General features: G+C 50.9%; 1 protein-coding gene across 1 annotated transcript in view; it reads right to left on the bottom strand.

The window, feature by feature from the left end:
• Window positions 1-10,165: 10,165 nt before the first annotated feature.
• The window catches only part of MAP3K9 (mitogen-activated protein kinase kinase kinase 9), a 75,440-nt gene continuing 70,669 nt past the window's right edge, over window positions 10,166-14,936 (bottom strand). Inside the window, exons 9-11 of the mRNA XM_042990016.1 lie at window positions 14,767-14,879; window positions 12,980-13,783; window positions 10,166-11,670 (exon numbers count right to left, since the gene is read on the bottom strand). Of these exons, the coding sequence (XP_042845950.1) occupies window positions 11,186-11,670; window positions 12,980-13,783; window positions 14,767-14,879 (1,402 nt within the window). The 3' untranslated portion in view covers window positions 10,166-11,185. The remainder of the gene's footprint in view (window positions 11,671-12,979; window positions 13,784-14,766; window positions 14,880-14,936) is intronic.

Raw genomic sequence — 14,936 nt, forward strand, 5'->3', positions numbered from 1 at the left:
ACGACATGTGCCAAAGTGCCAGGAGTTTGCCGCACCACTCTTTTGCACCCCTGGTGCAGATACGAACACAGTGGAAAGGTAAACAATAGTTTAATATCATTGGGAAAATAGCGTTGACCTTGACGACCTCCAGGGGTCTATGGAACAGACTTTGAAGGTCTTTCCTCTACCTCCCAACATGGGCTGCCAGGGGCTGTTATAGTCTGTCATCAATATCATTTGCTGAGAGAGGGGGTCAAGACAAAGATGCCCTGTGCCCCAAACCCTTCACTCCATATGTTATTTTCCGTTGCCTGCCCCTTTTTTGATTCTCTGGAGCAAGTCTCCTTAGAGACTCTTTAGAGACTCTCCCCCTCACTCCAGGGCAGACTAAATAGGCAGGGGGAACCCAGCTGGAAGCACCCACACCTCCTCCCACCTGTGCTAAAATTTATCTTTTCTTTTTCTTGCCCAGTTATCACCTAAGCCTAACACTTACATAAAGAAAAGGCTACAGGAATGAAGTGCCCTGTGAGGTGTGGATAAGATAAGCGATCTGGCAGGAGGATTAAAAAGCCCTAAGGGTGGCTCAAACAATCCTTGGAATCCAGAGACTACTTCAATCTTACTCATCTTTCAGGCCTCAACTTACATATCGCCTTCCACCTCTTCCCCGCCCCCCATGTTCCAGTGCCTTCCTTGTGGCCTTACCGGATTTTCCCCACTACACAGTAAATTCCTAAAAGGCTTTTTTGTCTTGTTCACTCTCAGGAAGTTTAAAACACAGAGGGGATGTGTTTATGCACTCCTTTTTTTTCCTTTTTAATGTTTATTTATTTTAAGAGAGAGAGAGAGGCGCAGAGAGGTGGGGTGGGAGAGAGAGAATCCCAAGCAGTTTCCACCCTGTCAGCGCAGAGCTTGGCTCGGGGCTTGATCTCACGAATCGTGAAATCATGACCTGAACTGAAATCAAGAGTCAGACACTTAACCGACGGAGTCACCCAGGTGCCCCCATATGCTTTCTTTTTTTAAGTGGATGTCTTCAGATGGGGCAGGCCTCTCCATTCACCACCGCCCATTCCGCATCCTACTGTCTTAAGAATGCATCCCTCATTGCCTGTGCCCCAACAGAATTGGAATTTGCTGGTCACACTGAATCGCAGCCCAGAGTAGGCCCTCAATCAGTACTTATTAGAAGGATTCTTCTCTTTTCAGGTTGGGAGTCAGCGTCTTTTTAATTGGCTACTGTTCACGAACCATGGCCCCCAGGACTACCTTATGTCACAGGAGTCCCATTGTGCTTGGTAACCTGCTTCAGGGCACCCCCACATCTTCCATCTCACCAGAGAGTCTATGTCCTTCTAGAAGGCAGGGTCCAGTCTCTCTTCCTTTCTTCTCCTTCCTTCCTTTCTTCTCTTGCCTAATTCTCCCTTGCCTCCTCCCACCCCAGATTCAAGCACTTGATTAGGTTACAGTCAGCTTAGACACCTGGGTAGGTAGTGGAGAGTCTGGTCATAAAGAAGATAATGCTCTCTCAGTCAGGTGGCCTCAGTTCCTGGAAGATGAAATCTTACCAGAAATAGGGGAGGGTAGTCTTAGGGTGGGGAAGAGCCAGGGGCAGGGAAATTGTGGTAGGAGTTTGCGAAGGTAGGCTGGGAAGAGGTCAGGAAGGGCCCTCAAGGCCATGCTAAAGAATGTGGATCTCTTCCTACCGACACTGGGGTGTAACATGACCAGACCTGTGTTCCATGAGCATGTTTCCTAGGGCTGATCTTCTCCTCCAACCCTCCCCTTTTCCCTTGATCACAAAGAAGCGCCCAGTGCCTGCCGTTGAAACTGTGCGAGAGGCCCCCCTGATTGGGTGGATGCAGTGCGACCGGTGTCTGAGAGGAGGAGCAGGGCTGAGTAGCAGACAACTCTCCCTCCCCCCACCACCTAGGCCAAAACACGTTCTCCGACTTAAGCTGGTTGGACTAGATTGGGTGGGGACTGGAGGGATCAGAGGATTAGCACATCAGTCCCAGCCTTGAATGAAGCACATTCCACAGTCAAGTAAGCAGGGTGTGGTTGTACCCAACCCCAGCCCAGCTCCTGGCCGGAGGGCTGTGGGCATGTGTGTTCCAAACGTAAGGGCATGCTGTGTGCCTGCCCAGGACCTGACATTCCTAACCAGCTATGCCCTCTAGGAGACCTCCATGGTACTTCCTTCCAGAACTTTGCCTGTGTGTCCTCACTATGTTCCGCTTGCATTTTGCAGATGACTCACCGTTTCAGCACCATTTCTCAGTTGGGAGGAAGAAATGAGAAAGGATTACATTAGGACCGGGAAGCTCGTCCCTGTCCTGTTTCTGGCCCGGAGTCACCTTGCTGTATTGGTCAGGGCAGGGGGCAGCCTTGAAGCAAGGGGCCTGGGCTTCTGGAACATCTGCAGGAGAAGCTGGTATCATGGGAAAGTACCCCAAACTACTATAGTCACCATTCTTTTGCTGACTGTAAAAGTAGCATATAATCACTGTAAGAAACAGTCTTAAAAATTCCAAAAGTAAGGAACACTTTTAGATCGTCTGTAACACCAACCCATAAAAAATGGTGATTATTGATCTTCTATCTTTTTCATATTATGCCTATCCAGTGCCTGTTTTTTTAAAGGATGAAAATGAAGTATATTTTCTGTATATAATTGGGATCATTGTTTTAAAGTCTTCTGTATCCTGCCTTTTCATTTATGAACATTTCCCTATTTCCTTATTCTTAAACTATCTAATTTTAATGGCTGCATAATACCACATATGGTTGTATCATAAAACCAGTGATAGGATCCTAGAGTGAGGTTATCACAAGGGGTCCGTTTCAAAAAAGAAAGAGACAGAAGTGTGCTGCTTAATAAGAGAGGGATCCATGCCATGCCTTTGGCCTTTGCACCCCTCCACCACCTTTGGACTCAACCCAAGCCTCATCCTCTCCATGAAGTCTGTGCAGCCCCAGCCTGAGCTCAGGCTAACACCAATCCATTGTGCTCCCCTAAGACCATCGTAGCACCGATCCCATTATATTAAACAGATGTCTTCGTATTTCAATCTTTCCCACCAGACCATAAGATCTTTACCAACTGGACTCTACCTGAGCAAGCCATGAAGCTCCAGTGTCCAGCTGGTACCTGGCATAAAGAAGATAATAAATGCCTTTTAAAGAAGCAAAGTTTAAGCAATCCCCCCATTGTCAGATATATAGACTATTTCTAATTTGTAGAGATAGCCTTCACTTTCTCACTTCCCCATGTTCTCACTTCCAACATTCTATGTTGAGTGAGGAAGAGGGTGGAGGTAGACTAAAAAAATTATATCCGGGGCACAGGGGTGCAAGACCACCTGGCTGCTGGGGTCCCAAATAGACCAAGTTCATCTACTTGCCACTGACAATATCCAAAGGCAGACAAACGAGTGGTGGGAAACAAGAAATGAGATCAACATGGGGAAGACAGAGGACTAGCGTCTCAAAGACCGTCTCCAAAGTGCTGAAAATATTTCCAGGTTTATGCAAGGGAAATGTGGGACAAAGCTCGGTGGGACGGTGGGTACATGCCGTTGCGCAGTGAAAGTCAAGTTGATTATTGTCTTGGGGTCAGTCACAGGGTCTTGCCGGCTCAGGGCAGCCCTTATTGTTTGAGGGGGTAGTTTCTGTTCCCTTCAGGGGATGCTTTGCCCATGGGGTCTTTTGCCTGAGTTAAGAGATAAATTGGAATGAAGAACGTGATCAGTTAGAAAGAACAGACTGAAATCAAAATGGAGGTAGTGGAAGTCCTCTCTCAAAATCTTGTTTGGGTCACTTGTTGTCATTTGAACCCTCCTGTAAATGATCTTGGGAGACTTATAAATAAATCTTTGTCTTCATCTGACTCATCTTGTGGTACAAAGTGCAGATGCCAGAATTGGAAAAATCTCAGCTCCACTATTTGATAGCTCTGTGGCCTTGAGCATGTTACTTGATTCTGACGCTCATTTGCCTCAATATACAGTGGAGATAAGGGCACCTGGCTGGCTCAGTGAGTGGAGCGTGTGACTCTTGATCTCAGGGTTGTAAGTTTGAGCCCCATGTTGGGTGTAGAGATTACTTAAACACACACACACACACACACACACACACACACACACACACATACATATAAGATAAAATGGGGTCTACTCAAGGATGTCGAGATGTTGTAAATGAGATAATGTGAATCAAATCTTGACACAATGCTTGGCACATTGTAGCTAGTGTTTATCACTATACAGAATTTCTGGGCCCATGTTATAGAATTCAGCCACATGGCCAAACTCCTTTCCAGAAACATGAGGAATTCACACACATACCTACAGCATATGGCACCTTCCATGGCATCTTCTCCAGTAAGAAGTTTGGTCATTTTTTCTCTTTGCTCAATGTGCCTTACAAGGATCACGTGGGTCCTGGTCAAACTCATCGTGAAGTTCAACCAAGGGTCATCTTTCTTCTCACAGTCTAAGCACCAGCGTGGAACCCCATCTCAGTCACCCCTTCTGGGCTGCAGAAGATGAGGCTAAGCTACATGGCATAAAATACAAGGTCACACCAGTAAAATATGAGGGTGTCAACACAGAAGTTTCAGAAGCTGTCTTCCGCATTCAGCTGAATGAAGAAATAGGGGACAAAGGCAGCAGAGGATAGCCCCCAACACGGTTCTTCCCGTCTGTTTTCACCCTCATCCCACCCAATATACAATCATGGAAAGTGAAAGCACAAAGGCTGCCTGGTGATCAACTTGCTCCAGAAGAGGCCCAGAGAGGTTAAGTGGCTTGCCCGAGGTTACACAGCTGGCAAGTGCCATTGAGAGTATCAAGATGACAAGGAATCCAAGATTTTCCTCACAGGCAGAAAATCTCGTGTATAACTCCACTTGTTTGTCCTCTTAGCCCCATTTACAACTTCACCAGGAACATCAGGGTGGATGATGATAGGGGTGGGAGACAGCACATGCTTGCAAGGGCTCTGAAAGCCCAAACCCATTGCCTGCGCAGAAGTCAGTTGTGAGAAGAGACTGAATCATCTCAGCAGGTGCGGCTCAGCACCATGTGCCAGAAGGGCCTCTGTGGTCCAGCTGGGAGCTCCAGGGGCTTCAGGGAGGCTTTCCCCCCACTTCCTGTTTCCTGTGCCATAGCCATGGTTTTTATTTTTCCCTACATATGGAAATCCCCCCACAAGAGCCAGTTACTTGGATATCTTGTTTAATTAAAAAGTGGGGAAACGATAAGCTTACAAAGCACCACAGCAAACCAGAAGTCATTGTTGTAACAGTTTTATTCAAGTCTGTGTGTGCTCTGGTGGTGGGACCAGGCTGAATCGGCATTACACTGTAATACGATAAGAGGTTTAGCCATTGAACCAAGCCTGCTTGGCATCCCTAGTTAACAATTTACAGTACCTTGAAAAAAAAAAAGCCAAAGAAAAGAACCTGGTAAGTTTCCTTCAGGACTTTTCTATTTTTAAATATTGTGGACAAATTACAATAACTTAAATCCCAAAGCAAAATGGGAATTCAAGGACACAGGGTTAGGACATATGAACAAGACACTGAAACAGGGAAGGCCTAGGGATGAAAACTAGTAGCTAATTACAGAGAAACAAAACGAACACATATGTGAACTTTCACTTTACCTAGACTCAAAGGCTCTAACAGGAAGGAAAATCCCAAAGAAAGCTTTTCTGCGAACTAAGTAAAACCCATCTCCAACTTCTTTCCTTAATCCTCTAGAAGATAGTCTAAATCTGTATGTGAGCATGTGACTATGTGAGTGTGTGAATGTGTGCGCGTGTGTGTTTAGGATGGATAGTGAGGAAAATCAGAGGAGAAAGTTGACAAGTTCATCTCCCTTCTTTGCTACAGCTGGGTACCAAGGGCATGTAGCTCAACACAATGGCTCTTCTCAATTTCTAGCTGCAGTCGTGAGCTAACAACCCAAAGCAAGGCTACAGGCGGGGGATGCAGGGAACCACAGGCAGTTAAGAATCAGGAAGACCAGTCCTACTGGCTTCCAGGTTAAGGAAAGAGCCCGACCTTCAGAACAACAAATGACCGGGCTCCCTGAGTTGTCTAGGGAGGCCAGGGTGCTGCCAGTGCCCAAGACCGGAAATGAACAAAGCGGGAGGGCTGTCAATATCTCATCAGGACAAATGGGAAATCGTCAGCAGTCTGAGAAGATGATGAGAGGTTCACCTGACCTGCACAGCCAACCAGAAGCCCAGAGCTGGGTCAGGCTGGCTAGGCACCTAAATCCTATTAATTAGCCATAATTAGCCGGGACTCCGGTTTCTGCCTCCTGCCTTCGAACACCAGTGCCTGAGATGCCAAGGGTCCAGTGGCAAGGCCCGGAAGGTGCCAGGGACCGAGAACTCCCAGAAGCAGCAGTGGGTTCTCCTTTCTGATGTGGATTTTTACTAATTTGAATTCCTGATCTAAGAAAGCAATGATTTGTCTGAAAGAAGAGAGCATTTAGGAATGTGTTCCTAGGACTAAATGTAGCTTGACAAGAAGCCATCCTCAGGCCTGAAGCCAAGGAGAGAGGCAAGTGGCCTAGTAGGCTGAACCACAGGAAATTGCCAATATTCGGCTGGTTTTGACCTACAACCACCCGCCACCCCACCCAACCCCCACACTTTTCTCCACAAAGGGAAATAAACTAGCAAGGTGAGGCTTATCAGTGCTGGACCCTGGGTTCCAGGACCATACATTTTAAAGTTAAAGGGCTTCGTGCTTCAGGTAGGGAAGATAGCATCATCCTCAGTTCGTTGTTGGGCTCACAGGTCCACAGAGGGGAGGAGACACTTGCAACTTTGCACACTGGCATGTGGGCAGCTCAGGTCACCGTGTTCCTGCCGTTCTTGCCACCATGGTCATTTATGATCACAACACACTGCGGTGCAGGCTGCTCTCACCCCTGACCCAGGGCCAGTCTCTGGCAGAGCTTTCAGGAAAGGCCCAGCACTACAGCAAGGGCAACACCTGCCTCTTCCCCCAAATCCTCCAAGAGGCAATGGAGTGTTTCCAACCAGCTTGAAGGCGGGTGGAGGTGGGGGGGGGGGGCTCACATACCTGAGTCAAAAGCACAGGCTTAATTAAACACATGAAGAAAAGATCAAGGCTCCCTGAAGTGTAACCACTCACAGCCATCCAGCCTTTCAGAACCCGCTGTTCTGTGCTTTTGTTAAAAGCAAGCTTGAAGAGTTAGCAATGCTCAGGAGGGGTCTCCCTCCTTGTGGGGGCCAGAGGGAGGAGGGGGCCTCCAATGTGGGGACTGAGGAATAGGAGTGTTGACAACAAGCCACACCTAGATGCCCTTGGGGTGTCCTGTTGTGTCCCTGAGCAACCCTGGTCTGAGGGGAAAGGGGCCTTGTAAAGAACCTCACACCAGGACATGCGTCCCAAGGGCCGGCAGACCTTCTTGCAAAGATTCTTCCAGGAATTAAATTGGCCTCATTCCAGTCTCGAAAAAAAACAAGACTCTGGGAATGACTCCTAAAAACTCCAAAACCCCAAACTGTCATTCTGATGCTGACTCCAGCCTCCTGGTCTCCTATTTTCCTCCTTCCTAAGACACTAATGCTGGGAAAGACCAGCCTGACAAGTTAAGTGGGGGGATCAGAAAGGAGGTCCGTAAACACCAGGTGCTGCATAAACGCAGAAGATGTGCCTGACCATGGCCCCCGTTAGTCATTCTAAGCCAGCTCCAAACCACTACTCTTCCAGAAACCAAAGTAAGAAACACTAGGAAAGTCCCTTAGAGGCAAAAGTGGTGAGGACCACACTGTTAAGGTCAGCAATTTGTCCTAATGGCCGGCTGGGAGCTGCATGCTTTGCCGACCTGCTCTGAAACATGTTCTCATTGCCCTTGACCGGGAAACAGGTAATGGTTGCTTTTACAGGAAGGAAATGCGAGAGTGGCTAAAAGGGGAGCCAGACAGCAAAACAGATGGTGGAAGACAGACACCTTGTTCAAGTCCTAGAGCTTGGTGCCCGACTCAGCGACCAGTCCAGGCAGCTTTCAAATTTCCCTTCCCTTGAATTTCTTCCTCTTTAAGCATTTTCTCTTCTCTACCAGCAAGTGTATCAGAAGGAAAATGATGCAATTTTGTAAAGGCCAGGAGGAAAGGTTAGCACTATTCTGAGTTGACAAATAGAAGACATCATCATCATCACCTTCATCATTACTACCAGACCCCTGGGATACTAAAGGATGTGAAGTGAAGAGAGAGTAACCACCAAGCCTCTTAGAAATACTATGAGGATAATGGAGACATCCACTCAGCCCCTGGCAGGGACCTGGATCCCCAAGGGGGGGGTGGGTAAACAGAGGATAATCCTGTTTAGAATCAGTGGAAGGAGATGAGGGATCTGAGGAGAAAGGGCAGAGAGCAGTATCTGTTTCCAATCACCATTACTGGTGGCCCCTGATGCTGGGGGCCACTGGATCCCAATCATCCAATCACTTTTGGGTAATGAACACCTGCCAACAACAGAGGGAGAGTGTCTCTGAGGAAAGAAACGGAAAGAGAAAAAGGGATTCTGGCTACTGCCAACGCAGGGGCTTAATCCCAGCTTCAAGGCCTGCTCCTGACCGTGACCATAGAGACAAGGGAGCCTAAGTGGACAACTCAAATTCTATAGGATCCTTATCCCACCACGCCTCACCCGACAGAGAGAGAATGTGGCAGGCAGGGGCCCATCAGAGACGGGATATGGAGGAGCTGAGAGAACGCCTCCGTCTTTGCGCCAGCTCACGAAGCAGCCTCAGACTAATCCTGCTTCTGCCTCCGACAGGTGCAATTCTACCAATAGCAGACCCAGTCTTTGTCTTTCCTCCGGCTGGAGGAGTAAGAAAGGGGTTCAGCCTCTTACTCAATGGCAAGTGGCCACCACTCCATGCCCATTACATCAGTTATACTACCACTTCCCCAAAAGATGGCTGCAACCTAACAAAACAACAAAAAGTAGAAAACGGTCAATTGCCTCACAGCACAGAGCACTGTCCAGAGCCAGCAAGGTGTGGATTATGCTGTGTGCTGCGCCCCGCCAAAGGGCCATTTAGTGGAGCCAAGGGCTTATAGACACATTAGAGACTTAGGAACTGGGGCTATGGAGAGTCCAGGGAAGGGCCCAGAACACACCATCTGTGGCCCCCTCCCCAATCAAGAATGAAGAGGAGTCCCTGGGTTGGCTGGAACTGTTAATAGGATTCACATTCCACAACCCCTCCCCCCACCCCAGCCAAGGGGTGAGGGGACGGAGGCAAAAAAGAAAAAAAAACACCCTACAGTCTTCACTGCAAAAAGAGGAGACAGATGAGACAACATGGGCAACAAAACTGAGTGCCTCCCACCCAAGATGAGGGGGGGGGCCCTTGAACCAAAGTGCCAGTGAGCTCATAAAACAGGGAGCCATTCGAAAACCAAGGTCACCCCTTTCCTCATTCCCGGGTTGGGACTTGATCATAGTGACAGAGAGACAGAGCGGTGACCAAACTCATCATCTGTGCCAGCTTCACTGCTTTCCTCCTTCTGGCAGGCGGGCAGCAAATGCAGGGAACCTGCAGGCGGTCCGCCAACGTCTCCAAGGAAATATTCCATGATAAGAGACAGGGAAGCCACATTTGGAGAGTCTGGAGGGGAGAGGAGCATGACCCAAGGCTCTGCTCCCAATCAAGTTTACGTGTGTGTCCTGCACAAAGGCAACCGCTCACACTTGACACGGGAGGCCCCAGGGGAAGTGGAAATGGTGCAGGCACACAGGAGGAAGCTCCACAAGCAGCTCAACATTCCAGTTAAGGAAACAGATTCCAGAAAAGTCAGGGTTGGCCTCTGCTCTCCTTCCTACCCAGCTCAGGGTCCAGAGCCCAGCATCAGGGGCCACCTGTGCCCAGAGGCATGAGCCCTTGGTCAGTCTGCAGTGCCTGGGGCTCAAAGGTTCCTGTATATTAGTGGCTCACTAAGCACCCCACGAACATCATCGCCTCACCATATCCGTGTGTGGAAGGTACCACTAATGGCTCCGTTTTACTTCAAGGGCATCCCGTAATGGATGGCGTGGCTGAGAAGAAATCCCCACAGTTCCAGCTCCCAGTGTCCGGGACCCTCCCCCCCCCCCCCCCCCCACCAATATGCTATTTTGGTGCAGTGCAGAGATATCTACCAGCCAAACACATAATCCACTGGCTCCAGGGATTGGAGGAAAGATCCAGAGAAGGGCATAACACATAACGACCAGAACAACATAACGGACCAACACAGGAACTTTGTCTCTGGCTTCAGAACTGGCACCAGTGAGTGAGTCTCCCAAGAAACTATCCCTGGGATGAGCATGTTTGTATCGGAAACTGGTCTGGCCACGTCCAGACCCCGGGTAGGAGATGGATGCCATCAACAGGTGCTGGTTTCTGCCTTTATTTGTGTGTTTCCGAAAGGAACAAGGGTAGACTCTGTTACCCTCTTTGCTGCCACTCGACTCTGTTTTTCCTAATTCCCTCTCCTCCCCCCAGGTCCCCTTACCCCTGTGGGGCTCAAATAAATAAGCGGGGCACCTGGAAGGGCAGGCGGGTAAGTACCAGGTCCCTCAACTCCTACGTCCCACACTGGGGCACCTTGCCTTCAGTCCTCCAGCGGGCACGTAAGGGCTTAGGGCACAGAAAAGCGTGTTATCTCACACCAGATGAGACTCTGATTCATGGGTGCTGGGGAAGAATGCGGAAGAGGAGCAAAATCAATCACAGATCATCCAATACTGGTGTTTGGGAAGGCTGAACTCAGGGCTAACAAGAGGACTCCGGGACAGGCTCCAGGCTTACCCAGGGGGCTGAGGAGAGGGGGCAGCAGACAGATTTGGCTGAGTGACCCTGCAGAGTCACCGTAAAGGCGAGGAAGACTGTGGAGGGTGGGGGACATGCACGCACCCCTCCCTCCCCTACACAGCCAGAGCTGATGGCCACAGCCCCTTCCAGTGGACATGGGTAGAAAGGCCCTACAGGGCAGGGGACCCTCTGAAGTGGCCCTGCTTCCATCCCTTCCACCTTCAAAGTGCATTATCAGTGCAAGAAGTAGGGCTGGATTTCAGGGGGTCCAACTCCGAGAAAGGGCTGTGCCAGCCAGCTCCCCCCATCTCCTCCTGCTTCCCCCTTGCCCGCCCCCAACCCTTTTCGTGTTAAGACCAGAACTCTTGCTGAATCTCATAAGGGGCGGGCCTGTGTGTGTTCAGTTCGGCTCTGCACAGCGGCACGGTGCTGTCCTGACTCTGGCCCTCTGCGTCCAGGTCCAGAAGCGTCCGCTCAGCAGGGGGCAGCGGCCCCGCTTGGAACGGGAGCAGGGCCGGGAGTCCGGGCCGCTCATCCACAGTGCTGCTGCTGCTAGCGAAGCAGGAGTCCAGGTTGCTGGGTGTCTCTGTGCTGGAGCTGTTGGCTGGGGAGGCGCTACGGGCATGGCTGGGGGACACAAACCACCAAGGGTCCAGCCGTTGCCGGTTGGCAGAAGGACGTGGCCGAGGCAGAAACTCCAGGGTCTTGGGTCTCTCCAGCGTAGAATCCTGCTGTGTGTTCCAGCGCCTTGGGGTCGGGGGAAAGACCACATTGGGGTCAGGGAGACGGGGGAATTCACCTGGGTCTCGGCTGGGGCTGGGGGTTTTCAACATTCCTGGGCAAAGAGACAGAGGGAGAGGCATCAGGTGATGGCACACATTTCTAGACCAGATAGACACTGCTCCCTCCCCATACCTGCCACATCCCTATTCACCTGGAATAACACGAGCAACAAATATTTAAGCAGCACCTACTATGTGCAGCGGAGTGTGCTGGGAGGCACTGGGGATACAACAGTGAACGAGAAGGCCATGATCACTGTCTCCGATAATAAAATAAGAAGAGGACATACGGGGGTCACATCTGTAATGAAAAACCTACGATCCATGGGCCACCCTGTGGTCTGCAAAACAAGTTTTATTGTAACACAGCCGCACCTACAGCTTGTTCTCCCACGACAGCAGCAGTGTTGAGTAATTACAACGGAGACCGTACGACCCCAAAAGCTTAAAATATTTATTATCTGGCCTTTAACGAGAAAGTTTGCTGACCCCTGACGTAAGGAAGTGTCTGTTTATTTCCAGTTCATCCATTTAATAAACATGTGAGGCCAGAACAAATCTAGGTCTCAAAAATCTGAAGACGAGTCATAAGGTCTCTTCCCAAAGAGGACACATACCTGAGTACAACAAAAAATCTAAAGCCGAAAGGGAAAATACAATTGTCATTTACACTCAAAATCTCCCTGAAATCCCAGTCGCCATCTCCTCTCCTACTGGGTGAGAGGGGTTGCAAAGTCAGGTTTTGGTCTTCTAGGGAGCAAGTGACAGTGGCAGGAAAAGACAGGGATGTGGACACCCAGGTGGCTCAGCGTCAGGGAAGGCGAGCTCATGCACAGGCACAGGAATGTACCTGGATTCGGAGTCAGGCACAAACAAGGGATGAGCGATACAGGCAGGATGCCTGGGAGGAAGCTTGCCCACGAGTAGGTCTGTACTAAGCTGTAATCACAGGCAAGAGCCCAGCTACGTGGCACAAATACCCCTCCTGTATGAGTGTAGCATTCCTTCTGGTAACTTTTGTCTCCACTTCAGGGAACGAGCACAGCTCGGCTCCTGCCCCTCCGATGCCCTGAAGGCACTACACTGTGCCCTCCAAGACCCAGGACCTGAACATCCTACAGGAGCCCTGGGTCCGATTCTTCCCAGAACCTGCGGTCTGCCTTCACTCTTCAGGGAAGCCCCCTGCCGAGGCACAGGACACAGAGAAATCAGTCGGCCTGGCCATCTCTCCAACCCCAGGGCAGCACATCCTGGTGGGCCGAATCAGAGGAGGAACTGTCATTCTAATTTTGCCATTCACTCCAATCTTGCCACACCCGGGAGGCCCAAGAGCAGGAAAGAGAAAAGGAGGACGGGACTCACCTGTTCCTGGGCTGGGGCTCAACCCATTGCTGGAGGGGCTCCTGCTGGCTAGGAGAGCCGCTGGCTTGAGGGCCCCGTCAGAAGGAGTCCGCCGGTGACCACTGGGCTGCGTGGGGGCCGTAAGGGTGACATGGGTAGGAGTCAGGGATTGGTTAGGGTCTCGCTTGAAGCGTTCCACTCGGACGTTGACCAGGGGGTTGTGGGTGCAAGGGGTCAGGGGTGGGGCTTCAACCGGACTGATGGGCATCTCGTACACCACGATCTCGTCACTGTCGGAACGCAGCAGGGAGCGGGTGGAGTTGCACTCGGAGATGGAGGAGAGAGAAAGCAGCGTGAGGGAGGCAGAGGGGTCTCCTAGCAACAGCATGGGCTCCTCCTTCTTGAAGAGCTTCCGGGATGGGGGGCTGGTGCTCCGACGAGGACGGCTGGCCCTCTGGAAAAGACCCTCACGCCTCTTCTTCTCCTCGCGGGCTGGTGGCTCAGGCTCCTCTGGGGGAAGCAGCTGGCACTTGCCAGCTTCAAGCAGGTCAAAGCCCAGGCCTGTGGCCGCGAGAACAGCCCCACAGCCAAGCAGAGCCACCTCACAACGGCGGTGGTGGGTGCCACCCCGCTTGAGGCTGTTAGTTGGCGTCAGCTGAGGGGTACTGGTGGCTGAATTGACTGGGGTGGGCTCCTCGTGGACTCCATCACTGGAGGGGCCCTCCCCATCCTCTCCGCGAGGGAACGGGATACAGAGGTAGGACTGGTTGGGTGAATGCTGTAGACGACTCTCCCCACTCCTGGGGCCTTCGCTGTCCTCATCCTCTGGAGATGACAAAAATGGCAGGGTGTGGGGGACAGGAAACGGGAATGAGGCAGCAAGAGTAAGAATCTCATCCTTCTCCCCAACCCTGGGCCTCCTGGGCCTCCTGGATTTTCAGGAGTGCAAGGGTCAAACAGTCTCACAGGCAGGATAAGGACCGGGCATTGAACCCACAGGGCTTTACCCCTCCACACTCAACCGTGGCCAATATGAGGCAATCACTCTCCATTCCAGAGCCTATTTTCCTGTGTGCAGACAAATCTGCTCATTTCCTACTTCTTGCATTGGGATCCTCAACACAAGAGGTACAGTGTGTGAGTTTCCTAGAATAGTGGGTAGAACAGAAACATCCCTAATGTTTTTGCACCTTAAAACTGGAAGGGACCTTGAATTTCTACAACAATGGCCTAGAGGCCGGTCTCAAGACCAGTGTCCCGCAACGGACTGGAATCCTCTACATGGGTGAAGGCCCATCTACGCTGTAGACTGACCTACTAAGACTTGGAAATCTTCAGAGAGAAGAGGACATCCTATCTGAGAGAGGGGGGGAGCCTGGAGAAGACCTTACCCATTCAGCAATCACAGGCAACTGGAAAGCTTCCTTAGAGAAAGACCACAGTGTCTTCCGCCACCATCTCCTGTCTTGCAGACTCCCCACGTTAAAATACAAAGACACCCAAGCAGATGGAAGCACCTGATTCAAGTCCTCACCCTCTGCACTGCCCTAAGGAGACTACAACCGGCGCCCTGGGATAGGAGGCCAAGGGCAGGCTCCATGGCAGCAGTGGGAACAAACTGTGATTTGGGAAGGTTTGATGCAATGGGAGTAGAGCCAACGAAGAGGGAATGGGGTGAGGGCCCAGGAGTTGGGTCAAAGAGGAGACAATCCCCATGAGGTGGTACTAGGAGTCCTCAAACACTCCCAGAAGCTTGGCCAGAAGTTCCCTGAGGGAACAGGGACAGTCAGGACAAGGGCCATGCTTACCCATCTCCATAAGGCTGGTGAACCCTGGCAGGGCTGGGCTACTCCTCGGGCCCTTCCCCAGGTTGGGGGCACTGGACGACCACTGTTTATATCCATCTACCAGGGACTTGAGGCTAAATAGGAGGAAATGGGGGAACTGTTAGAACTGGTGACTTCCCTTACTCCACCCT

The sequence above is a fragment of the Panthera tigris genome, chromosome B3 (genome assembly GCF_018350195.1).
Source record: "Panthera tigris isolate Pti1 chromosome B3, P.tigris_Pti1_mat1.1, whole genome shotgun sequence".
NCBI classification, from domain to species: domain Eukaryota; kingdom Metazoa; phylum Chordata; class Mammalia; order Carnivora; family Felidae; genus Panthera; species Panthera tigris.